Genomic DNA, 27,178 nt, shown 5'->3' on the forward strand with positions numbered 1-27,178 from the left:
TTAACTTGCTTAAACAAACAAAAAAAATTCAATATTGGCAATACAGTGATGATTAAGACAGATCCTCTCCTGCTCCTTTCTCCATTCTGATCACACTATGTGGAGTGATAACACTTCCCCCTTTGGGGATATTAGGAGATATCGTTACTGTTTCAGTTCTGGAAATCACATTTAGTTCTAGGCACCACACTCTTAAAAGGCCACTGACAAATTGGAACATGTTCAGAGGAAAATGACCCAAATGGTGAGGGAATATGAAACCAAGTTGTATGGGAAACAGTTGGAGGAGGTAGGGAGATTTTAGCCTGAAGAAGAGATTAACCAGAGAGTATTATAGAGACCACAGTTTTTAGATTCTGGAAAAGATACTACATAAGCTAGTAATTTATCATTCTCTACCTACTGGAGCCTCCCAGAACAAGGGCCACTGTGGAGAAGATACATCAAAAAGAACTTGATAAAAAATCAAGAGCCATGCCAAAAGGAATGGACACCATTGGAGGCAGATCCCAAGCCCCACATCCCTGGAGCTATTCTAGCAGAGGACATCAGTCAGTATCTGCCCACATTACACTTTCTCCGTGGGTCTTTCCAGATCCCCCATGGCCAATAACATCTCTTTCCCTTTCTCTCCCTTTGTATTTATTACCTCTCTGAGATGCTGCCGTGATTTGCCTTGTATTTTAATTCCATTTATATATGTCTTATCTCTCACCAGTGATTCTCAGCCCTTTCAACATAATGTGTCCTTTATATAACAAATATTTTATAACATGGCCTTTCCTATCCTGCACTGAAACTCATGGTTAATAAAACCCTCCTCTGCATCACAGAATTCCAAAAATGCAATATAATGCCCTAGTCGCAATACAAAGGGAAATAAAAAGAAAGTAATTAGTAATCACATTACCTGTTTTACAGTATCTCCAGGCATGACCCCACTAGAAGACACAGTGAGGTAGATAGATTAGAATGCAGAGTCACCATGATTAGGACAGCCATAATGCACACTGACGCAGGTGCACTGTATGGGCAACTCGAAAATTGGGAGTGCCTTTGCTACCTGTCATGAAATTATCCTTTTTCCTTTCTTTTTTTTTTTTTAATTTATAACTTTTTTAGTTTAAAATATATATATAACAGGGGTTCCTGGGTGGCTCAATCAGTTAAATGTCTGACTTTGGCTCAGGTCATGATTTCAAGGTCTTGGGATTGAACCCCACATCACATCGGGCTCCCCACTCAGCGGGGAGTCTGCTTCTCCCTCTCCCTCTGCCCCTCCCCCTGCTTGTAGTCTCTCTGTCTCTCAAATAAATAAATAAAATATTTAAATATGTATGCATATGCAAATATACATATATAACATAAAATTGACCATATTAACCATTTTTTTTTAAAGATTTTATTTATTAATTTGACAGACAGAGATCACAAGTAGGCAGAGAGGCAGGCAGAGAGAGAGAGGAGGAAGCAGGCTCCCCACTGAGCAGAGAGCCCGATGTGGGGCTCGATCCCAGGACCCTGGGATCATGACCTGAGCCGAAGGCAGAGGCTTTAACCCACTGAGCCACCCAGGCGCCCCTTAACCATTTTTAAGTAGACAATTCTGTGCATTAAGTACATTCATGTTGTTGTATAACCATCACAACTCTCCATCTCCAGAACTTTTCAACTCCCCAATTCGTGATGTAATTTTCCTAAATAGCGAACAGCTAGCTCTTGGTAAAGGTCCAGACAAAACAAAGTGTAGGTCTTTGCTCAATTCCCATGGTATTTCTATTTGGGAACATTCAATATGTATATGAAGCATGCAAAAGAATATTACCCATCTTTCTATGTGAAAGAGAGTTAGGTTCTAAGCTCCAGTAATTATAAATGGAATATCACCTATACAGACATCCAGTGGGGCACAGGATAGTGCTTTGCTGTATTAAACAATCCCAAATATTATAGAATATCTGTTTCCATGGCACTTGTCCACTAAGCACAAATAGAGTCCGTCACCCCTGTCACTGTCACAACCAGAAATGATCCTATTAGTGCCCCAATATATTGTCACCATTAAGAACTGACTACACAGCGCATAAACTCTAGGAAGGCAAGACCAGTTTTGTTCTCTTATAACCTCTTTAGTACCTGCTACAAAAGGCACTCAGTGTTTGTTAAAGTTGAGAATGCCGTAGAGAAGATGCCCAGATATCCTTCAAGTGTCTCTAACTCAGCTTTTCTAAAACTGAACTAAGGTGTCATCTTCCTCTTTTCTGCCCCCACTGCCAGCCTGTCTTACCTCCATTGTTGTCAGTCTTTACAACAATCGAAAAGGCGAGCAACTGTGGACTCCCATCCCTCACTGCACACATCCAGTCAGTCACCAGATCATTTTGCCTCTGCCTTTCTTGACTGGCCTCAATTTCCCCTACTCCAGTCTTCCTTTATGTCTTCACCCAGGCTATTGTAATAGCCTTGTTTCCCACCCTGTACTCTGCCCCCTTCAAATACAAGGGGAACTCTGGGCACTCCACACATACCCCAGGCCCTCCATGCTTTGGTCGTATAGCTTCCTGTGCCTAGAACAGTGTTACCTTTTTCACCTAGAAAACAATACCTCATGCATCAAGACCTGGCTTAAATGCCTCCTCCTCAGCTCCCAGACCAGAGGCAGAATTACTCAGTCTGTGTCTCTGTTCATATCTCTGTTGTGGCATTTCTTGCATTAAACTGTATTTGTCCACATGCCCATGGTCTCTGCCAGACTGAGTTCCTTGAGTAGAGGTTAATTGCTCTGGCTTTGGAGACAAAGGCTAGAGTTTGAATGCCACATAATTTAGTCATTCCATGGTCCTGGGCAAAATCCTTGATCTCTTGAAGCCCCAGTTTTCTTATCTGTAAAATGGGAATAATGTAAGGCTCATAACATATTTAAGATAAAGCTTGAAATGTTAATAACCATTATCATTGGCTTTGTATCTGTCCAGCACCCCCAAGTAAGCATAATAAAGAAGATGCTTCCCAGCTGTTTTGAATGAAGGAAAGAAAGAACTGCTACTATTGTCAAATTCGAGATTGTATTATTTAGTCACAAAAGCGGATGTTCTTGGGACGCCTGGGGGGCTCAGTGGGTTAAAGCCTCTGCCTTCGGCTCAGGTCATGATCCCAGGGTCCTGGGATCCAGCCCCGCGTCGGGCTCTCTGCTCAGCAGGGAGCCTGCTTCCTCCTCTCTCTCTCTCTCTCTCTGCCTGCCTCTCTGCCTACCTGTGATCTCTATCTGTGAAATAAATAAATAAAATATTGAAAAAAAAAAGCGGATGTTCTCTTTGGCAGTTGTAGCCAATTTTGTCGTGAATAAGTTTAACCATGGAAAATATTTTTTTTTAAAGTGATCTATTTTCCTAACTTTTTTAGGTGCATTAAAAAGGATTCATTCTGAAACAGTAATGTGCAAACTCTTGGGTTTGTCAAATCTATACCCACTGTGGAAAACTCTGCCTAAAAACTCCCGTGTTTGAGATTCTGACTTCTATCTTTCAAAATGTGAAGTGTGGGGAATGTCAGCTTCCTCTTACTTATCTGGGATGGTGAAGAACAGCAAAGCACCACTGGTTTGGTGAGCTGATCTCAGTAATTTACCCTCAATTAAAAATATATAGCCTTCTTTAGCTTATGGTTCAATTGTTTCCTTGCTTTAAGAAGCCTTTCTTTTATATGTCTCAAGTGCCGCTTGCAATATAAAACTAAATCCTAAATTTTAAAAACTTCCATAGCTAATACTCTGCTAAATGTTTAAAGCCTGACATTTAATCTGCGTGAACTGAAGCTCTCTGATTTCACTGTTTGCAGCTAGTAAATGTCACTCTAAACATTGTTGCTTTCACTCACACTTAAGCCTTTCATCTGCAGTGGGGGCAGAGTGTCAGAGAATTCTTTGTGTGCCACTCTAGCAAGGGGAAAAAAAGACTCAGCCCGGCCTTTAAACAGAGTGAAAAAAACTGCTTGGAAGGCAAAGACGACCCTGTTTTTATATGGTGTTTGTGAACACACAATCCTGACTTCTACCAGATACTCTTAAAAAGCAACTATATTAGCTCAGTCTGAACAGGGTCCCCACTGAGCTCATATATGGTTGCCAGCCAGACAGCTCCCCACTCTCTTGTGACTGGAGGGGGCTGGGAGGGTAGGGGGAAAGGGGAAGGAGATGTTGTCATTACTTTAATTTCACTTTTGCCTGCAGGAGGAATCTTGTCATCTTCTGGCTCCCCAAACTATTTTCAACCTGGGTGTTTTATTTCTTAGTTTCTGAAGGCTACTGGCACACAGATCAGCTCTCACTTTTCATCATCTTGACATGAAATGGAAAATCAGTTTGTGGCTCTTTTCATAGCCAGTGATTTACTACTGTTCTTTTATCTGTCTCCCCTTTATGTTCTTTGATTGGACATATTTTTATTTCCCGTGTCTGCAGCCTTTTGTTCTGCTGGGATCTCTCTGGCCATTCTTCCTTCGCCTGCCTCCTTCCTGGCCCCCAGTTCCCCAGTCCCCCAAATCCCTGTTGGGCCTTCATTCTCTCTGAGTCCCCAGTCCCTTGCCCTGCCCCTTTTGTGGGCTTGCTGCTTCCTGCTCCGCTGCCAGCCTCCCCTCCCTATCTGTTCCATACCCTGCGGAGCCATCTTCGGGGCTTCTCCAGGTCTTCCAGGTCCCTCTTCTTTGTGTACCTACAGGGCTCAGTCATTCGTGGCCCCTGCCATAGCCAGCAGCAAGCAGACATGCTGAGCTCATCCCTGCCCACTGTTGCGGACAGATTATCAGCTAAAGTCTTAGGCACACATGGATGTTTACGGTGGTTGATGCCGGTGCTTCCAGTTTCCCGGCAGCCATACAGAAGCATGAATTGAAACCTGGGAATAGAACATTCTACAGGAGGCACTGGATTGGAATTTTAGGAAACCATGGGCTTTTCTATCAGACATAGATTCAAGTTTCTATTCTGTTGCTTATTAGTTTTGTGGCCTTGGACAAATTCATTCATTCATTTAACAGTTATTGAGGGCCTATCATGTGCCTTGTGTTTAGCTTTTAGGGAGCCAGTTAATGGCCCTCTGTCTTCCCCTTTAATCTTCACAACCAATTGAGAAAACGACATAGGAAGGAAAATACTAGCTTTATCAAGTGATAAAAGCCAGATTGGAGGATGTGGCTTTTATATGTGGCCACTATGCGTTCACTAAATCTTCTCCCCTGAATTAGACTTCGGGCTTGCCTCTCTTCTCTACTCAGCACACAAGCCAGGGTAAAGGACAAATATGGAAGATGGATAGGCTGGAAGAGAGTGAAAAAGCCCATGGGCCTGCCAGGACTGAGCATCCTGAGTCTGTTCTAAATTCACTGCCCAGGCAAGCCACTCCTCCTCCACAGGGTTGAGTGAGAAGACAGAAGAAGACACTTCGCTCTTGCCTCTAGGGAAACCGGAGGGGTGCAGTTTCCCCCTTAACTGTGAGCATTACACTTCATCTGTGATTACCATAGTAGGCAAAATAAATCTTGCCGGTCTGTTTCTTCACCTGTAAAATACAGATAATGATACCTCTCTCTCTTATTGTGGCTCTGGTAACTAAAATGAAATGTGACTATTTACAAAGAATATGAGGACCTGTTAACTGTCTTTCTTTGGTCAGGACCAGCCTGAAGTAGAATTGGTCATTCAGTGGTCTGATTTGTCTTTGTTGCCCCCCTCGCTTCTCTTTCTAGGCCCTCATTTGGTCTTTTTTTCCCCCTCCTCATTCCTGTCTATAAAAAAATAAATGGGAATACTAGTCCCCAAGTTTTGATTTTCCAGTAAGCACACTGGCCAAATCTTTTCTAATCCTGGCTTGTGTGTTAAACACACACACACGCACACACAACTCATTAATTTCGACAAAGAAAGCATTTAGAACAATTAAGTCTACTTTAGAACCACAAAACTGGCTGTACCTGAAGGGTCCCTGAAGGACAATACGTGGCTAAGAACAGGTATTATTACATGGGAAATGTATGGCTTGATTCCTCACAGTTATTTTTGTCATATTAACTTGAGTGATGCTCATGAGTTTCTCTATTCCTGTAGAAAATAACCCAGGTGAGCCTTAAAAGCACGGTGATAAAGAGAAACAATACAGATAGGGAGTTTTAGGAAATAACTTTTAGGGTATTTGGACTTTATGTTGGGGGCAGCAGGAAGCCCTTGACGATAAGTGATAACACGATCAGGTTTGTATGAGGAAAAAGTCTCATGGCAGCACTGTGGAGAGTGGAGTGGAGGAAAAGGGGAGCCTGGAAAAGCAGGTAGGAGGCTCTGAGTGAACCAGCTGAGAGGCTCACCCCCGGTAGTGGAGATCAAGGGTAGGGCCAGATTGAAGAGTCTTTAGAAATAGAATTAGCAGGGTTTGGGTGAGAATGTGGACAGAGAAATATATCAGACACTGTTTCTTAAAGTTAAAAAGGTAGCGCCTGGGTGGGTTAGTTGGTTATACATCTGCCTTTGGCTCAGGGTCCTGGGCTCCAGCCCTGCATCTGGCTCCCTGCTCAGAGGGGAGTCTACTTCTCCCTCTGCCCCTCCCATCTTGTTCACTGGAGCTCGCTCTCTCTCTCTCTCTCTCTCTCTCTCTCAAATAAATAAAATCTTTTATATGTGTGTGTGTACATAAAGTTAAAACAAAAAGATTTCAAATGGTAGTGCTGCCACAGGCCCTTCCCCAGCAGGATTAGAGGGTTAACATGAGGAATCCAACATGAGAAAACAGTTGGAGTCAAAAGAGAGATGGAGTTGGCCAGTAAGAGGGGGTAGACCGCTTCCCCAGGAGGGAGCCAGAGAGGGAACCCCCTTGCAGGTCAGAGCTGCAGGGTGTGGTATAACATAGGGATTTGCCTTCCACTGACTGCAAAGAGGGAAAAAAAGGAATAAAAAGGAAGACAGGAAAAAAGGAATTCACTGTGTTAGGGACATTTTGGGGGCACGTGCTTTCTAGAATGTGAGGAGGTCGTAGACTCTTCTGCCTCATACACAATTATGTCTAACCAGTTTTTTCAAAAAACAGATCTTGTAGAAGTACTTAGATACTTAGCCAGATGTTGTTGGTATTGTGGCTATATCTTTATTTTCTTGTGCTTTTTAATTGCATTCTTCTTTTGCCTAAAATTGCCTGGGTTAGAAAGAATTTTAGGCCCTGGGACAGGCTCTCTCCTTGTAGTCTGTTTTCAATAGGATGCTATAAGAACTTTTGGATTTTAAAACAAAGATATAAAAACTGTGAATAAGAAAAGAGCAGTGAATACTCTTGCAAAGTGGAAGGGGAAGGGACGGGGAATGATTTTATGACTTTAGAACAGTCCATGATGTTCTTCTCTCACCCTTTTATATCTATATATTGTCTAAAGATTTTTTTACTGATGGAACATAATAGCACTCAGTGGCCCTTGTAGCAGAGCATTATTGGGCATATCAATGGTGAACACACACTTTAAGTTTTATAAGCGATTACAGAAGGCAATGAAAAAAAATAATTTCCTCTGTTTAAAGACTAAAACGTTTCTGTCAGTTTCATAGTACTGGAGTGGATAGTTTTTAACTAATGACATGTTATAAAAAGTTTTTGTTTTTCTTTGTAGAAGCAATGACAAAGCCATTGTTTTTTTTGTAGGGTTTTTTGAGGCATTTTTATGATGTTAAACCACCACCACCACCACCACCGGAGACCCAACAGTGAATCAGCAAATTGCTGTCAGCTCCCCCTAAGACTGTTTTTGTGCAGAGTACGTGACAGGAGCTGAGTGCAGCACCACGTTTGTAGATCGTAGACTCCCTGATGATTCGTTTATCTTCCCAGGCCCTCCCTCCACCCCGTGCCAAGAAAGATGTCAGGCATCATTATAATTCCTTATACGTGTTAACTCACTTAATCCTTACAACAACCCTATGACTTAGTTACCATTTTCTAACCCCATTTTGTGACTAAGAAAACAGGCACATAAGGAAAAAAATTGACTTGCCCAAAGTTTGATGGTTACTAAGTGGCAGAGATAGGATTCAAACCCAAATAGTTCGAAACTACAGCATCTGCCCTGTAATCATTATACTGTGCTACCCACTCAGCTCAGGAAGTTACTGTTGAGTTTGTGAAAAAAATTTCCTAATAAAGACAATCAGGTAAGACAGCCCAGAGTGATGGGCCAGTGGTAGCTCTCAGAACTACAACAAGGGGCGGGATGCCTGGGTGGTTCAGTTGGTTAAGCATCTGCCTTTAGCTCAAGTCATGATCCCAGAGTCCTGGACCGAGCTCCACATCGGGCTTCCTGCCCTGCGGGAGCCTGCTTCACCCTCTCCCTGCTACTCCCCCTGCTTGTACTCTCTCTCTCTCTGTGCCAAATAAATAAATAAAATCTTAAAAAAACAAAACAATAACAGGGATTTTAACATACTTGATTATAATTAACATCAAATTTAAAGTTAGCATCTGTCACGTGTGTGAGTGCCTTGCTCTAGGTCTCTAGAATTCCCCTTGCCAGCATCTTCCCCAACCAGAAATTGCCCCGGTTTTGTTTTTGGACCCTGCTCTCTGTTTGAAAGACTCAAGCCACAGTGAGCTGGCAGGGGAAGCCGAATGGGCTGGACAATCAGTGGGGGCAGGAGTCAGGAACAACAATGAAGGAGTGGCATTAAAGGCTGCGCGGCGCTTATTCTCCCTGGAAACGCTCGGTCAGACTCAGGAAGTGTGATTTAATCCTGGCAAAGATAATTCCATTTTATACCCTAGAGTGGACCTCTAACAATTTTATTTTCAGTCTTGCCCTGGGAAGCTTTACCAGTAAAGAATTTGGTGTGTGTTACTTGCCCTCTTCACCAGACTGCACAAAATAGGGGTTTATTCTTCCCCCAGCCCACCTCCTTTTCCCTTAAAAGGCTCCTAACAGAGGACCTGAGAACCTGCTGCCCTGACAGAGGATGCCTGGACTGGGGCCCAGCACTGCCCTCAGCAGGGTTTAGGGGAGGAGGAAAGACTGTAATTAAGTCAAAAGAGCCACTGTTGATCTTGAAAGAACATCAGCCATACAGATGGCATGAAGTTTACAAGCTGTAGTTTCCACCAGAATGTAGGAGCTTGTTTAAAATGCATAAACCTGAACTCTGGACGCAGAGATTCTGCTTTGGAAAGAATACATTTGGGGCAAGTGCCCCTCAGGGAATGTGATGTGGAAGGCTGAGAAACACTAGCACAGAGTCGCTTCTCTCCTGGCTGGTTTAAAGGGGTCCCTTCTGAATGGAACTGGGATAAACTCATTGCTTCTCTCAGTTCCTACCAAGGTAGCTGTCTTCTGAGTCTCTAATAGGAGGGAGTCATTAGTGCAGCCAAACATACATAACAAAACTAAGCTAAAGATTGAAGTCAATCAAAACCTCAAAAAACACCGTGATTTTGACAAGCAGTGTCTATTACTGATGGTGTCAGGTGCACCATTGCTAGGATTTTGATCGGTGTGTGGTGGAGCACTAAAGGCCAATAATTTGTGAATTCCTGAATGCACAGAGTGAAGCACATGTTCTCTGGATAATCTTGAAGGCTTATTCAAGGTGTGGAATCCGGGCATGGCTGCAGAGTAGCACCATGTTTAACCACAACAGGGTACTGCAACTACTTAATGCATCTCAGTCTGTTGAATAGTATCCTTTGCCTTTGTGTCATTGTCTGAGTGTCTCTCTTACACACACACACAACCAGTATCTCATAAACAAGTGCTTCTATATATCCTTTTGACTCAGAATTAAGGAATCAGGTAATCCTCTATAAAAATTCATAAGCATTTTTTCATATAGGCATAGCTTAAAGATGTTATGGATTTGGTTCCAGGCCACAACAATAAAGCAAATACCAAATAAAGCAAGTCAAATGAATTCTTTTGGTTTCCCAGTGCATATAAAAGTTATGTTTACGCTACGCTATAGTCTACTAAGTGTGCAATAGCATTGGGTCTAAAAAACTGCCTATACCTTAATGTAAATAGACTTCTTTCATAAAATGTTAACCATCATCAGAGCTTTTAGCAAGTTGTAATCTTTTTGTTGGTGGAGGGTTTTGCCTTGATGTTGATGGCTGCTGACTGACCAAGGTGGTGGCTGCTGAAAGTTGGGGTCATTGTGACTTTTTTTTTTTTTTTTTTTTTAAATTATTTGAGTGAGAGAGAGCATGAGTGAGCGGGAGGAGTAGCAGAGGGAGTGGGACAAGCAGACTCCATGCTGAGCATGGATCCCGATGCAGGGCACGATCTCACAACCCTGAGATCATGACCTGCCCTGAAACCAAGAGTTGGACACTTAACCAACTGAGCCACCCAAGTGCCCTTTGACAGTTTCTTAAAATAAGACAATGGTGGGGGGCGCCTGGGTGGCTCAGTCAGTTAAGCTGCTGCCTTCAGCTTGGGTCATAAACCCAGGGTCCTGGGATCGAGCCCCTAGTCAGGCTCTCTGCTCAGTGGGGAGCCTGCTTCTCCTACTCCCTCTCCTGCCCCTCTGCCTACTTGTGCTCTCTCTCTATCTCTCTGTCAAATAAATAAATAAAATCTTTTTAAAAAATAATAAGACAACAACAAAGTTTGCCACATCAATTGACGCTTCCTTTCAGGAACAATTCTCTGTAGCGTGTGATGCTGTTTGATAGCATTTTACCCACAGCAGAACTTCTTTCACAATTGAAGTCTGACCTCTCAAACCCTGCTGCTGCTTTATCAACTAAGTGTGTGTCATATTCTAAATCCCCTATTGTCATTTCAACTGTCTTCACAGTATCTTTACCAACAGTAGAGTTCAGCTCAGGAAACCACTGTCTTTGCTCATCCATAAGAAGCAGCCCCTCCACCGTGCAAGTTTGGTCAGGAGATCACAGCTGTCCAGTCACATATTCAGGCTCTCCTGCTGCTTCCAGTCCTCTCCCTGTTTCCACCACATCTGCTGTTCCTGCCTCCACTGGAGTCCTGAGCCCACCAAGTCATCCATGAGGGCTGGAATCAACTTCTTCCAGACTCCTGTTCATGTTGATATTGTGAATTCTTCCTGTGAATCATGAATGTTCTTAATGGTGTGTAGAATGGTGAATCCTTTCCAGAAGGTTTTCAATGGACTTTGCCCAGAGCCATCAGAGGAATCACTATCCATGGCAACTATAGCCTTATAAAATGTATTTCTTAGGGGTACCTGGGTGGCTCAGTGGGTTAAGCCACTGCCTTTGGCTCAGGTCATGATCTCAGGGTCCTGGGATCGAGCCCGCATCAGGCTCTCTGCTCAGCGGGGAACCTGCTTTTCCCTGCCTCTCTGCCTACTTGTGATCTCTCTCTCTCTCTCTGTCAAATAAATAAATAAAATCTTTTTTTAAAAAATGTATTTCTTACATAGTGAGCCTTGAAAGTCGAAATTACTACTTGATCCATGGGCTGCAGAAGGGATGCTGTGTTAGCATGAAAACAACAGTCATCTCGTCCATCTCCATCAGGGCTCTTGGGTGACCAGGTGCATTGTCAATGAGCAGTCATATTTTGAAAAGAAATCTTTTTTTTCTGAGCAGGAGGTCTCAATAGTGGGCTTAAAATGTTTAGTACATTATGTTATAAACAGATGTACTGTCATCCAGGCTTTGTTTTTCCATTTCTAGAGCACAGGCACAGTAGGTATAGCATAATTCTTAAGGGCCCTGGGGATTTCAGAATGGTAAGTGAGCCCTGGCTTCGCCTTTAAGTCACCAGCTCCTTTAACACCTAACAAGAGAGTCAGCCTGTCTTTGAAGCCTTCAAGCCAGGCATTGACTTCTCTCTAGCAATGAACATCCTAGACGACATCTTCCAGTAGAAGGCTACTTTGTCTACATTGAAAATCTTGTTTGGCATAGTCCCCTTCATGACTAACTTTAGTGGGATCTTCTGGATCACTTGCAGCTTGATGGGTCGCCTTGCACTCGTATGTTAGTGACATGGCTTCTTCAATCTCATGAAACAACCTCACTAGAATTGAATTGCTTCTCTCAGTTCCTACGAATGTTCCTGTCTTTTGAGTGTATAGCAGGAAAGAGTCATCAGGGCGGGCTTTGGCTTAAGGGAATGTTGTAGCTGGTTTGATCTTCTATCCAGATCACTACAACCTTCTCCATAACAGCAGTAAGGCCGTTTTGCTTTCTTATCATTTGCGTGTTGACTGGAGTAGCACCTTTAATTCTCTTCAAGAACTTTCTTTTGCATTCACAACTTGGCTGACTGTTCAGCAACTTTTGGCCTGTCTTGGCTTTCAACATGCCTTCCTCACTAAGCTTAATAATTTGCAGCTTTTTTTTTTTAAAGATTTTATTTATTTATTTGACAGACAGAGATCACAAGTAGGCAGAGAAGCAGGCAGAGAGAGGAGGATGCAGGCTCCCTGCTGAGCAGAGAGCCTGATTCGGGGCTCGATCCCAGGACCCTGAGATCACGACCCGAGCCGAAGGCAGAGGCTTTAACCCACTGAGCCACCCAGGTGTCCCTAATTTGCAGCTTTTGATTTAAAGGGAGAAATGTATGACTCTTCTTTCACTTGACTACTTAGAGGCTCTGGTAGGGTTATTAAGCGGCCTAATTTCAAAATCATAGTGTCTCAGGAAACGGGGAAGCCCGAGGAAAGGGAGAGAGATGAGGGCAATGGCCAGTTGGTAGAGCAGTCGGGATAGGCAAATTTATCAATTAAGTTTGCGATTTTTTGTGGGTAAGGTACGTGGCTCCTCAAACAGTGATAGTAGTAACATCATGATCAGTGATCACAGATCACCATAACAAATATAATAAAAATGAAAAAGTTTAAAACACTGTAAAAATTACCAAATATGACACAGAGACCTGAACTGAGCAAGTACTGTTGGAAAACCAGCAATGATAACCTTGCTCCAGACAGGGCTGCCGCAGACCTTCAGTTTGTTGAAGACAAAAGCAAAAACAAAAACCACAGTATCTGTGAAACACAATAAAGCAAAGTGCAATAAAACAAGATATGCCTGTACTACCAAAATAATCTGGGCATGAATTATCTATGGAAAACTGCTGACTAGTTTTCAGTTCAACAAGATAGAAATTTTTTTTTAAAGATTTTATTTATTTGGGAGAGAGAGCGAGCATGAGTAGTGGGGAGGGGCAGGCAGAAGGAGAGAGAGAAACAGGCTCTCCGCTGAGCAGGGAGCCCAATGTGGGGCTCGATCCCAGGACCCTGGGAGCATGACCTGAACCAAAGGCAGATGCTTAACAACTGAGCCACCCAGGTGCCCAAGATAGAAATTTTATACATAGCTACATGGAAAAAAAATTAAGGATCATGAAGAAAATATCACTTACCTAGTTAAGAAGGGGCCTTGACGAAAGTCAGGAATTACATAATCTCTCTGATCAAGCCAGTTCTTCCTGGTTAGAATGGATACTCCCTTCTCTTATAAAAATGTTTACCATTTTCCTATTTAATCTACTGAAAAGCTTTTCTAATCCATCCTAGTCCAATGGCATGTTATAGTTTGCCACTAATTTCTCCTTTAAAGCTATAAAATATTAGTAACAATTGCCAAAATTTCACTTTCAGTTAAACTCCCTGCATCATATCTGCCCTGGAGCCAACCTGGCGTTTAGCCCCTTCCAGCTAACGCCAGATCTGGTTGACAGGTGTAGGACAGTGCCAGACCAAGATGGTAGACGGGAGCACCCCAGGCTGGGTTTGAGTCTTGGCTGTGTGATCTTATTTGATTTCTGTGTGCCTTAGTTTTCTTGTCCAAAACATGAGGATAACAGCACCCACCTCAGAGGCGATTATAGGGTTTAAGTGAGGTAATTAATGCTAAACGGGCCACACAGGCACTGTGCCTGGCAATAGTAGGTGCCTATAAAGGTCAAGGTCTTGCCCTTCTTCCTCAGGTAACAGGGAGAGGATTGAACAAAATGACTCCCAGAAGCTGCATCTAGCAGTAGCAATCTGTGCTTTTGGGAGAGCTACTGAGTATATGGGCGTGGGGAAAGCAAAAGGAAAAAATACTGAATTAGTACAATTCAAAGATCTCTGTGAAATAATTTCAAACAGTTGAAAATACAATGAAAACAAAGGGAAAAAAAAAAACAACAAAAAACAAGAAGGCAGGAAACTTCACTTTAACCATTTGGTCCTGAGAACAGGAAAACTAAAAGATTCAGTTTCCTCAACTGCTTCCAGGAAGGGTTAGGAAAACAATGTTTGGTTTAGCCTGACAATGATCTTTAATAATGATACAAAGCAAGTGTGGCTTAACCAGACCACCCGTACGTGGACCAAGGAAGCCTGAAGGGCGGGGCTCAATCCCAGGACCCTGGGATCATGACCCTCACTGAAGGCAGATGCTTAACCAACTGAGCCACCCAGGTGTCCCTGTATTTACTTTTTTTTATGATGGGAGATCAGGACAAGGCAATGAAATGCCAACCCAGTGTGTCCCGTGACAACCGCTGAGTGCTTTTCGCCTACTCTGCACTTACGATGGGAGGGTTGGCTGTCATCATGTACAGAGTGCCAAACCGTGTGGAGCCTTGTCTGCAGGACCATACTAACATGCACTGAAACTACAGCTGAGTGTCCCTGAGTTGTGGAGGGGACACTGGAGCCTGATATCAGCGTGTCTCTGCCATCTGTTTAGCTAGCACCCCTGTTGCTAAACCCAAACCCACAAATCAGGAAGGTCACCAGAAGGTTGGGAATTCTAGTTTCCCATGCAAGGGGAAAATAGCCAACTCCTGTTTTGAAATGAACAAGAGCAGGCTTATTCATCATGTTATCAGGCTTGTTGACTGTGTTGTGGCCATCAGCTTTCACGGTCATTTCACCACACGCTGAGAAGTACACTACTGGGGCTCCGCAGACCCAGAGCAGGGACATTCAAGAATCCTTCAGTCATCTACCGTCTGTGCAAATCCAGAAAATACCACTGCTGATCATCAGGCTCCTTCCATCATTTTTTTACACAGGTGTCACTTGGAGTGAAGCAGGCAGGGCAAAAAATATGACTAGAAGATAAAGAGACCAAAATGGATGGTTGGGTTTACTCTTACAAGGGACCCTCTGAAGGGTAGGATAAATCATGCCAAGTCAGTGCTATGCCCGTGACAAAGAAAAGCCGTATGAACACTCTTAAGAGTTTGAAAAATGCCACAATTACACTACTTGACCTTTGGATGGATTATAATAATAGCTGCCATTTACTGGATTTTCACCATGGGCCACTATGTTAGATGCTTTACACGTATTATCTCATTTAATCTTATAGTAACACTATTACATAGATGCTATTTTCCTTGTGTTCTATTTGTTTCTCGTTGATTACTCTTCCCCACCCCTAACATTCTCTGCCTCACCACTACAAACCCCCAAGAAGGAGAATACTTTAGAGCTTATTGTTCGCCTCCCCACAAGGACATCAGACTAGGGTCATCTGGCCCTGCGTATCTTTGTTTCCAGTAGGTGCCACTAGAAGTCAAACCCCTGAAGCAGAGTTTAACAACTCTGTTAAAATATAATTTGTCTCAAGCACCCCCCCTCAACCCCCCAATCCTTTTCATTGGCCCTCGGTGACTTACAGTCAGTCCACAAAATCTGCCTCCTCTTTCCTGCCTCTTGCTTTAACCGATGTCTGATTGACTCGGAAGACCATACCACTTCATCAGATATTTGCTCTCAAATCCCCTCCTCCCACATCTTCCTTGACCTCCATACCTACTGTCTCCTTATCCTGCTTTATATTATATGTTCATACGTGCATCTGTTACTTTCTGTCTGCCCACTGGAATGTACGCTTTGTGAGGGCACAGGCTTCTGTTCACTAGTACATCTCTAATACCCACAACGGTGCCTGGCATATTATCTTTGCTCAATAAATATTTCTTGAATGAAGTAATCCATAAGTGAGGAAACTGAGCCATGGAATGGATGAGCATTTTGTTCCTGGTCACATTGCTGTGAGAGAGCCAGCCCAGGCCTGTGTGATTGTAAACCTCTGGCCCATGTTGTCCAGCTTCTTGATGGATCATGTGAATGCAGTATGAGCGAGAATGTTCTGGCTGAACTGGAGTAGTCAGTGTTGAAGTGTCAGTGTCAGTGTAGGGAACTGAATCAGTTGGGCAAGATCCCACAGGACCAAAGTTTACTGCTCTTTTTTCTATTACATTGTGGAGTATTGTGATTTAGAAGAAAAGGGTGTATTTGGTCACTCAGGTGACCAAAATGTATTTCTCCTGTATATTTGGTCTTCAGCCACAGTTCCTGACTCAAAGCTCCTCTATAACCCTTGGAATTATCGAAATGATGGGATTGCGACTCGGCTTGAAGATAGAAGGCAGCAGGGGTTGTTTTGTTTTGTTTTAGAAATCCCCTAAGATGCAGGCTGGTTACCAGTGTAGCCAGACATGTGATAAAAGGGTTTGAATATTCAGTCCCAACTTCCAGGGTGGGGAGGGGACCTGGAGGTTCAATCCATTGCCAGTGGCCAATGATTTACTCAATCATGGATATGTAACGAAACCTCCATAAAAACCCAAGAAGATGGGACTCAGAGAGCTTCTAGGTTAGTGAACACATGGAGATTTGAGGAGAATGGCAAGCTCTGACAGGGCCTGGAAGCCCGGCATGCCCTTTCCCCTATACCTTCTTTGTATATCTCCTCATCTGGCTATTGATTCATATCCTTTAACATCCTTTATAATAAATCCATAATCTTTCGAGTAAATGGATTTTTCTGGGTTCCATGAGCCATTCTAGGTAATTAATTGAACCCAAGGAGGAGATCATGGGAACCTCTGATTTACAGCCATTGAGTCAGAAGTACTGGTAACAACTTGGACTTGCAGGTGGTATCCTGAGTTCAGGCAGGTGGTTGGAGCCTCCAGTTTGTAGCCTGTTAGCCAGTCAGAAGCACCAGTAACATCCTGGGCTTGGGACTGGTGTCTGAAGTGGAGGGCGGTTTTGTGGGACTGAGCCTTTTACCTGAGGAATCTGATTCTGTCTGTGAGTAGTGTCAGAATGGAGTTAAATAGTAGGGCATCCAGATGGTGTCTGGATCATTGTCATGGGGACGCATACACACACGTGCGAACACACACAAACACACACATACACGTTGGAACTGGGTCCAGGAACCTAATTTACATTAGGAACAGTTGTTTTGAGTTGTCACCAAGGAAGATGCAAATAACCGATCTTTTGAGGAACCAGCAATATAGTCAGTGTCCTTACAACATGAGCACATGAGCCTACATAAAGACAATTTATAATTTACTTACTTTTTTGATATGGTTTAAAAGAAGATGAAAGCTCTCCCTGGTTCTAGATAAGTAGGGTAGTATCGGATGGACTGTGGCATATTTGTGCAGCAAAGCAGCAAATGCCTGTGTAGAACATGGAAGGAAAGCAGCGATCGAATTGGAAAAGTAGACCTCAAAAATGCTATATGCACAATGATGACAACTCTGAAAATTCTGTGTTAGCAATGGAATTGTAAGAGACCTTGAGGTCCATAAATAGCCGGTGATTCTAGTGTTTAGGATTTTATTTGGTTATTTCACGTTGTTTTTGATATTTAGATGTTTCTGTTTAACTGTTAATACTCAGATGATTAACTATACATAAAAAAGAAGAAATACACTGTACCGTATTGTGAGCCAAGGAATACGTCATCCCATCTGCTACACATCCTTTTCCTTCCTGCTGTCCACCTCCTCGGCTCTCGGACCATCGGCGCTGCATTTGCTCAGGCTTTACCCCAGCCTTCTGGTGCTTGACAGTAACCTCTTCAGCCACATGTTACAGACCACCTGCTCTCCAACTGGAGTTTTTTCCTCACTCCCTTGATTATTCTCAGATGCTTCTCTCTCCAGTTTTCTGAGCTGTTCTCTCACTCATCTTCCCCTCCTCCTTGTCTGAATGAGGCCATGCACCTATCCTTCCCCTACTGGAGTGCTTGCTCACCTGGCCCTTCTTACGGCTTCATCCTCATCCGTGTTTCACTGTGTCTGCTTCCTGTGCTCGCAGTTTAGCGCTCCTAGCCCTGTCTGAGCAAATCCTAGGCCTGTTCTGACATGATCCACTCCTCCTCTGACTCTGCATTTGCTACTCTCAAAGCCTTTGTTCTTTCCCTACCAGTCTGGGTTCTTGGTAACAAACCATAAGAATCCACTCTGGCTGACAGAAACAGAAAGAGAATTTAGTGAAAGTCTCTGAAGAGCTACGATTTTATGATTTATAAGAAATACACACTTGGTCATCAGAATGACCATATATATTTTTCGTAATGTATTTGGTCTTAGTCCAAGGTTCCTGGCTCGAGGCTCCTAAAACCCTTGGAATTTCCTGTGATAGGGCAATGAATGAGTCTTTTGTTATATTAATGAAGGTGATTTTTGGGTCCTGGTTGCCAGGAGGGCCAACCCTGTGATTAGAGGGCTGGAATTTTCAAGTTTCCCCCACCCTCCCATCTCGGAGGAGGGGAGGAGGGAAGAGGGCACGGGAGGTTAAATCAGCCAGTGGACTATGACTTAGTCATGACCATGTAATGAGGTCTTCATAAAAGCCCAAAGATCTGGGTTCAGAGAACTTCTGAACATTTAGGAGATTGTGGAGAGTGGCATGCCATACTTCACTCTATGAATCTCTTCATCTGGCTGTTTATTCATATCCTTTATCATATCCTTTAATAAAAATGGTGAGTATAATTGTTTCCCTGGTGCTGCAAGCAGCTCTAGCAAATTAAAAGAACATAGGGAGGAGGTGGTTCTAACTTCAGTCTATAGCCTGTCCGTCAGAAGCACAGGTAACAGCCTGGGGCTTTTTACTGGTGTCTGAAGTGAAGGGTGAGAGCCAGTCTTTCAGGACTGAACCTTTAACCTGTGGAATCTGGTACTATCTCCGGATAGATAATGTCAAGACTGAGTTGAATTCTCAGTTAGACCGCTGGTATCCGAAAACTGCTTGGTGTTGTGTATAGGGAAACCACCCCCCCACACACATACAAACACTTTGGAATTGGGTTCAGAACCTTAAAAGAAGAGCTCTCAGGATTACTGAGAAAGCTAATACAATAGGATTAGAAAACATGGAAGGACCAGGTAGGAACTGAGCAGCTAGGACCATGGCTAAAATTCCATGGCTGTAGGGCTGGTTTGGGAGGATAGTGCTGCCGCCACTGTTAGACAGTGAACACGGCCACTGTCATGACTAAAATTGGATAGGAGACTCTTGCAATGGCACCTTTGCCACAAGAAAAGTGTCTCCTCCAGAGCTGCTTTTCTATACCACTAGCTCCTGGTCAGATCTAGACAGAAACATCTGGCCAGGTCACTGGCCTGTCCACGAGCTACAAAGCGGGCCCAGAAAGGAGTCTCACTTGTGCTCTGAGAGGTGGGCTCAGCTTGCTGCCACAGTTCAGTGAGAAATTGCTCAAACAAATTTAGGAAGGCGCAAAATCAAAACACCGCATGGCCCATTCCCAATTCATGACAGTTGTTTTATTAAACTTTGTACAACTTCCTTAAGTCCTTGAAGCTGTTTCTTCTAACCTCTCCCTCAGCAAGAACTCTGGAACATAGTGCAATGCAAAATTAAAACCTTAAGAATCACAGATTTATATACAAAGATGTTTAAGCAGCATGACTTAGAACAGGAGAAAAAAAAACCGTTATCAGTCTTAATTTCTACCAATAAGGGAAAAGTTCATTGAATTATGAGATATCCATAGGATTAAGTATGTACGGTCATTAAAAATCATGGATTTTTTTTTTAAACTTTGTATAGCACACAAAATTATAGCTAAACAGAACTTTACAATGTTTATATACAAGCTCTCACAATTATGTGTGTGCACATGCGATCCTATTTTATAGTAAAATATATAAATGTTTATATAAAGACATTCTTTGAAAGAGAATGTTAACAGATTGATGTGATTGGAAGGATTACTCTTTTTCTTTATGCTTTTTGTAGTTTTCACATTGAGCTGAAAATTATTCGAGTATTTAAAAGAAAATTGGCTAGGGGCACACTTCTGGTGCCATCATTTTTATCCCTTGTCATGTCCTCAAAAAGTAGTTTTTCCCAAACCAACCTCAAACTAAACACCCCAAATTCTAACTCTTTGATCCTGGTGTTGAAAGAACTCACTCTTTTCTGTACAGTAAGTTCCTCCCTCCCCACCAGTGTGTTCCCACTGCTCTTCATATTCACATAGAATCGTTGGTTCCTGCTACCTCACCCAGTTCCTATTGGAGCTTCCCTCCTCCTGGGCTCACTCTTCCCCTGCCCTGTATTTTAGCCCAAAGATTTGCGGAAATAGCCTTATCAGAGGTTTCCATTACTCTTCTCTTGGCCACACCTAAGGATCTCTATCTTTGTAGCTTTGATGACTACAAGAAACATCGATTCCTTATCTTTGGCACAGTGTTTGGGCAAGCTAAGTCAGATGACCTTGTGGTTTTCTTATCTTTCTAAAATAAGAAGGCAAATTCTTAAGCCCCTCATCTGACTTTGCTTCCTATTAAGCCTTACATCCAAGCTGTTTTTCTCCCTGTGTCTCTGGACTGTTCCTACACCTTGGTGTTTGCTCCCTTCCACATCTCCCCATTCATCTGTCTAGAAAGTAGAGCCAATATCCTATAAACAGAAGCGTTGCTTTTGAATCCTGTGACCTCCATGGAGACATCCCGTCTGAGCCTACTCAGCTGTGACAGCGGGCTCCAGTTCTCCAGCTTTATCCATGGCCCTAGGAGCTCCACAGAACCTTCCCTGCAGCTCTGTTCCTGTGGTTCATGAGCTCTCTCCAGCCTCTGCCTCCACCAGCAAGAGGCTTTTTCAAAGTCTGGCTTTCGGGCCAGCGGTACCTCAAGAGTTAGATTCTGCCTCTCTGTCCATTCCCTGCAATTAGAGTCAGCAGAATCGGACTCTCCATCTGGCTTTCAGTCTCTCCTTCGCATGCTCCCTGTTGGCTCACTCTCAACTTCATGGTCTCTTATCTTCAAACCAGTCCAGGACCCCAAAGGCCCTGGCCCATTTTCTGTGTAGGGGAGCTGAGTTCAGACTACCCAGGTTAACTGCATCTCTTCATACACGCTGATGTTGTGTTTCAGCCAATGGGACTTGACCTGTGGTGACCCAAATCTACAGAACAACGATCCTCTTGTAACTATTGATCCTTGATCCGGCTCATCCACCCTTGTGATTCATATTTATATTAGCCCTGACCTCCTTCTGTTCTCCAAACCTGTAAGTTGTATTAGTCCTAGTACAGCTCTTGGATTTTGTACTCTCAGAGAAGTTTATTTATTGATGTGTTATTTCATCTTGCAGGCACGTATTGAACACCTACCAGCCGGCACGGCAAATAGTCAGAGGCTAGTCAGGGAGTTAGACAAAATAAAGGGCCATGTCAGTTAGTACACTTTTTATTACTAGTGACAGAAGTCCTGATTCATACTGCTAAAGCAAAAATGGAATGTATTCCCTCACATACCTGGCAAGTCTAGGGATGGATCTGGTTTCTTCAGGCACAGCTGGATTGATGGAACATAAATGCCACCTTTGGGACCTGGCCTGTCTTCATCTCTCAGCTCCACTCTGTTCTACTTTGTGATGGCTTCATTCTCATGGCATCAAGACAAATGTTAACAGTGCCAGGCCTACCCCCTCCTACATCCCAGGATAGTAGAAAAAGCACTGCTCTCTCTCAGCAGCCCCAACAAATGTCCCACTATATCTTGTGATTTCTTACTGGGTGAGGTGCTCTTCCCTGAACAAATGACTTTTGTCAGAGAAACTTGATGCCGTGTCTGTTTAGACTGGAATCATAGGTCCTCTCCTTAGAGTTGAGTATGGAGTCTACCCCAGCACTTAGGTTGAGAGACAGATATAGTGGTTCCCCTGGAGAAAAGGCAAATGGATGTGGGATGCTTGGGATTTTTTGTTTGTTTGTTTGTTTTAGGGCTTTTTTTAGGGGGGATGGTTTTTTAAAAGCTGTCAGTTAACAGTCATTATATTTATGATAAGTGCATATGACAGAGTTACAGAGTTCAATATAGCAAATAAAGCATTTGACTCCATGTACAATAAATAAAGAAGGATTCCCTCCTTTATGCCCCACTCTTTCCTTTGAGAAAAATTCAGTGAGTACCTTTTTTGTTCCAGGTACAGAATATAAATAGTCCAAGACATCGACCCTGCCCATAAGGAGCTTTCAAGGTAGTGAGGAGAAGAGAGAATAAAAGCAAGGCCCTCCACATTGATCAATAATGTCCATTTAAGAAATAAAAATATAAAGATTATTTCTGTGTTTTTTATAAAATTTAAAAGACATCATCAACCATTATATTGTGTAACATTGTTTAACATCTTTTTTTACTTCTGTTTTGTTCAATGCTTGGAATAAGACTTTCTGATCTCCTTCATTAAATAGCGGAAACTCCATAATCCACAATTTTTAAATGTGTTTGCCTAGGCTTCTATAAAACTTGGAATTAAAACCTGTGGTTAATGAAAATAGCTTTCCTTAGCCTAAATTTTCCTTGAGATTAATTTGCCCTTTTTAAAAATACTTGATTTATCGTTTTATCATACCTAGGACTTAATATAGTAAGGTGCTTCAAAATAGAGATATGACAGAGGTAAACAAATGAATACCTTTAACTTTGACTTTTATCTTCAGTCTCTGCTTCTGATCTATAGCAGGTTGCTATTCATCTCCCACTAATGCCCCGTCATTTCCCTGCCTGTATACAGACATTTCTATCAGGGTGTTCGCAGTTTGTGTATACAGAGAGTGAGATGAACACATGTGGATATGTACATTTTTTAACGGCAACAAACATGAAAATATTTCTGTGACATTGAAGACCCAACAAGTAATCTTTACGTTATTTTTTAGCTGTAGGTTTTCTTTTATTCTGTACAATGGAGAAAAAGATTGAGAAAAGCAACAAATAATCCCAGCTTTAGGGAACACATTAATGCAGTGACTCCCCACTGCAGACATTTGGCAATGCCTGCAGACATTCTTAATTGTCTTGACTACTGGAATCTTGTGGGTAGAGGCCAGGGATGCTATTAGACATCCTACAATGTGCAGGACAGGCCACCACAATGAAAAATTATCCTGTCCAAAATGTCAATAATGCCACTATTGAGAAACCTTGCATTAATAGGATTTTTGGAATTCTAAACCCTGAAAGGATTCAGAACAATCTTGTAATTTAGGCATAAGACAACACTAGAGGCAAATTAACATCATTGAATTAAAAAAAGAATCATGGAGCTGACAGGGAAGGTCATTCAGCCCAGTCTCCCCTGGTGTATGGTAACTGAGTCACAAGAGAAAAAGTGGCTGAAGCACTAGAACTCCTCCACTCCTGGGGCGCCTGGCTGGCTCAGTCGGTGAAGCATCCAATTCATGATTTCTGCTCAGGTGCTGATCACAGGGTCATGAGATGGAGCCCCGCGTCAGGCTCCATGCTTAGCAGGGCATCTGCTCTGGATTCTCCGCTCTCTCCCTCTACCTCTCCCCACTGTGCTCTCTGTCTCTCCCTCTCTCTCAAATAAATAAATCTTTAGAAAAAAAAAAAAGAACTCCTCCACTCCTAAACATTTGATAAGGCAACTTGCCCAATCTCTCTGTACCTCAGTTTCCTTTTCTACAAAAGGGACAATAAAACTTGCCTCAAATGATTGCTGTGAGATTGTAATTGAAATTATGCATGTGAAATGTTTAGGACCGTTCCTGGCCACCATGAGCTATTGATAAAGAGTGGTGGTGAGAGCCGAGGTGGTGACTCTCATTACTGTTGTTGCCCAAGCTGGCTGAACCCTGTTCCTGACTCTCAGTCCCATTTTCTTTCTAGTTCCCTGCCTTGAGGGTCTGTGAAGAAAGGTTCTAGGGGCAACTCAATAGGGATTAAAGAAGACTAGTCTGAAAAGCAGCTTAGTAGCTGGTGATTTAAGAAAAACTGAATAAAAATTCTTCATAAAGACAGGGAGTTAAATTGTAGGTAGACACTTTAAGGATGGCACAAAAAAGATTGGTTCTCACCTGAAGCAGGCTACCTTCTCTCTTCCCAAAGTTCTGTGAATGGTGTGCCAGGTGGTCATGCCTCCAGGAAGGGTGAAGCCCAGGTAAGATAACTTGTATCAAACCTTTAAGAGCCCTGGAGATGCCTGACAGCCCTGACAGGTTGTCTGTCCATCTGGGAGAATCTGAAATGCCAAGATGGTGGGGCAGTGTGTCTGGGGACCCTTTCAACTCTAAGATTTCTTGATGTCTGATAAGTTTTGTGGACTTTGTTCTGGGAAGATCATGTGATGTGGTAGATAATGCCCAATAGGCATACATAGACAACCACAACTCTCCTGTTTTATCATTTGTGGTATAAAAAAATGCTTTATTGGAGCACCTCAGTGTCTCAGTTGCTTAGGCGTCTGACTCTTGATCTCAGCGCAGGTCTTCATCTCAGGGTCATGAGTTCAAGCCCTGGGTCAGGTTCCACACTAGGTATGGAGCCTACTTTAAAAAAATGCTTTGTTAGGTTTTACTAATTCAGTCTATCTGTATGAGCATATGATTAAGATGTTTGTGCAAATACTTTTTTCTCTGAAAATAATAATAAATTATCTTACCAACAATTCTGTGAAATAGGTTTCCTCTCATTTTCTTAAAAGACTTCTAAAATTCTTTTCAGTTGCTCTAGGAGTCGAATTTTTATTTCTCTTGTTGTTTTTGCCAACTAAATTTTTTTTAACCAGCGGCTTTCTATAAAAATTAGCAGAATTAAAAAGCATTAAACTCTCTGGACCACAAGCACAGATTAAATTTTCTGTAGGAAAATATCTCATTCATTTCGTAGCCTTCTCTCAAATATCCTATTTGTTGAATTGAACTCCTAAAATGATTCTATATCCCACAAAGATACTCCACATAGTCATTTAAAGACATTTTTTCTCCTATATCTTACATGTCAGTGCTCCAGCTGTTAGAAAGATGATTTTTAAAAATCAGTAAGAACAAGTTGATACATGAGAAAACAATGACTCACAGCTGACTTTATCTGTCTTCTGTGTTTTTGTGTGACATTCAAGTTCCACAAAACATCTGGAGATGAGCAGCACACACAGGTCCAATGAACGCTGGCTGAGCACTAGGTCTGGCTGTGCTAGACACCTCTGGTAGCACGGGGCACAACCTCAGGCCCAGAGAAGTTAAGCTATTTGCCCCCGCCACACAGTTGGTAAGCAGGAGAGCCAGCAACACAGCCCTGCCTGGCTCCTGAGTGCATGTGTTTGCTTCATACTAGATCTTGACACAAAATAATTCAAGGGTTAGAATAATAAAAAAATCTCCTCTAAGATGTGACTGTTTTTCATTTTAAATGCCTCATTCAGATTGGTGTTATGTTAATTTGACCTTCATTTTTTTTTTTTTTAAGGTGTTGTGTAATGGACCAGGAACATGTGTTCCTATCTGCATATCTGCCCTTCTCCTTGGGATACTAGGAATAAAGAAAGTGATCATTGTCTATGTTGAAAGCATCTGCCGAGTAGAACATTTATCCCTGTCCGGAAAGATTCTGTTTCACCTCTCCGATTACTTCATTGTTCAATGGCCGGCTCTTAAGGAAAAGTATCCCAAGTCTGTGTACCTCGGGCGAATTGTTTGACAAATGACAGCTTACTTCTCTAGAATTTTGCAGTCAACCATATTTATTATAACTGGAGTAGAAAAAACTACATGTTTATTGTAAAGGCTTCTGCAGGTCCTGAGAATTATTGGTGGTGAAGAGTAAAAAATCTGTAAATAATCCAGTAAGGAGACTGAAGGTGCTCTTATAATACAAACATTAAGGGGCGCATGAGTGGCTCAGTTGGTTAAGCATTAGATTCAGGTCATGATCTCAGGGTCATGAGATCGAGCCCCATGTCAGGTTCCCCACTCAGCATGGAGTCAGCTTGAGATTCTCTTTCTGCCCCTCCCCCCACACGTGTATGTTCTCTTTCTCTCTCAAATAAATAAAATCTTTTGAAAAAATTAAATTAAAAATAAAACAAACATTAATAAACCATTAGGTATTTATGCCTCTGTGCACCAAATTTTTTTTAATCACTACCTGCAAGTTATCTTCTGACTTGTTTTAGTAATATTTTTCCTACAGCTAAATATAGTATTAGTATGATTAGCAACATTTCCTGTTCTGCAGCTTTTTTTTTGCTTTTTTTTTTCTTTTACAATATTCTGCATTGTAAAAAGAAAAGAAAGATATTTCTTAGTTTTTGTTCAGATACAGGAGGCTCTGTTTCCTGTATGGAAGTAGTAAAGTCCCCAGTGAATCCTTTGAGCATAAAGGAAGCAGTCATATTACATGGGCTTCATGACAAGTTGCACTCCACAGGCTTCCAGAGCCATGAGCATAAACCAGGATCTTTTTTTGTCTTCAGTTTTGCTTTGTGAGTCGTTGCTCTCAATCCAGAAGATAGTTTGAAATCTCTTGTTGAATCGTTAAAATAAATTAAAAGGTGACCACTGTCATAGTACTAAAAACGTGATTCTGTGGTTCAGGAATCCAAACTCTCCAAACATTTTTTTTTTTAATGTTTTAGTAAATTCACAATGGTGAGGCTGTCGTCATCCCTGGCATTTTGAGATGTTTAGGCTCAGTAGAATATATTGGTATTAAACATTTATTTGAGGGCGTGCTATATGCCAGGAATTCTTCTAATCACTTTTCAAATATTAACTCGCAGAATCCTAATAACAACTCAGTTACAGTTATTATCCCCCTGTTACAGATGATTTGTCTAAAATCACATGACCAGTAAATGGCAAAGCCAAGATTCCAGCCCCAGCAGCCTGACTGGTGAGTGAAGCACGTTTCAGGGGCCTGTGGCATGTGCCATCATCACATAGGGACCCACACTCAGGTGGGCCCTGTGCTTGCTTTCATACTCCGCTGTCACTCTCAGATTTCTTAAGAGACGTGGAAAAAGGGACCCGCATTTTATTTTGCACCAATCCCCACAAATTATTTCATTGGTCCTGCTTGAGAATCTGTGCTACACTGTCGACTACCAACAGAAATACAACACAGAGTGCGGGCCGGCAGCTCCTCAACAAATGGG

General features: G+C 42.5%; 1 protein-coding gene across 1 annotated transcript in view; it reads left to right on the forward strand.

Moving 5' to 3' along the window:
* ALG14 (ALG14 UDP-N-acetylglucosaminyltransferase subunit) overlaps positions 1 to 26,586 on the forward strand; it is a 97,777-nt gene extending 71,191 nt beyond the window's left edge. The window contains exon 4 of the mRNA XM_047723662.1: positions 25,492 to 26,586. Coding sequence (XP_047579618.1) covers positions 25,492 to 25,722 — 231 coding nt within the window. The 3' untranslated portion in view covers positions 25,723 to 26,586. The remainder of the gene's footprint in view (positions 1 to 25,491) is intronic.
* Positions 26,587 to 27,178: the final 592 nt, after the last annotated feature.

This window comes from Lutra lutra, chromosome 4, assembly GCF_902655055.1.
Source record: "Lutra lutra chromosome 4, mLutLut1.2, whole genome shotgun sequence".
Lineage (NCBI taxonomy): Eukaryota > Metazoa > Chordata > Mammalia > Carnivora > Mustelidae > Lutra > Lutra lutra.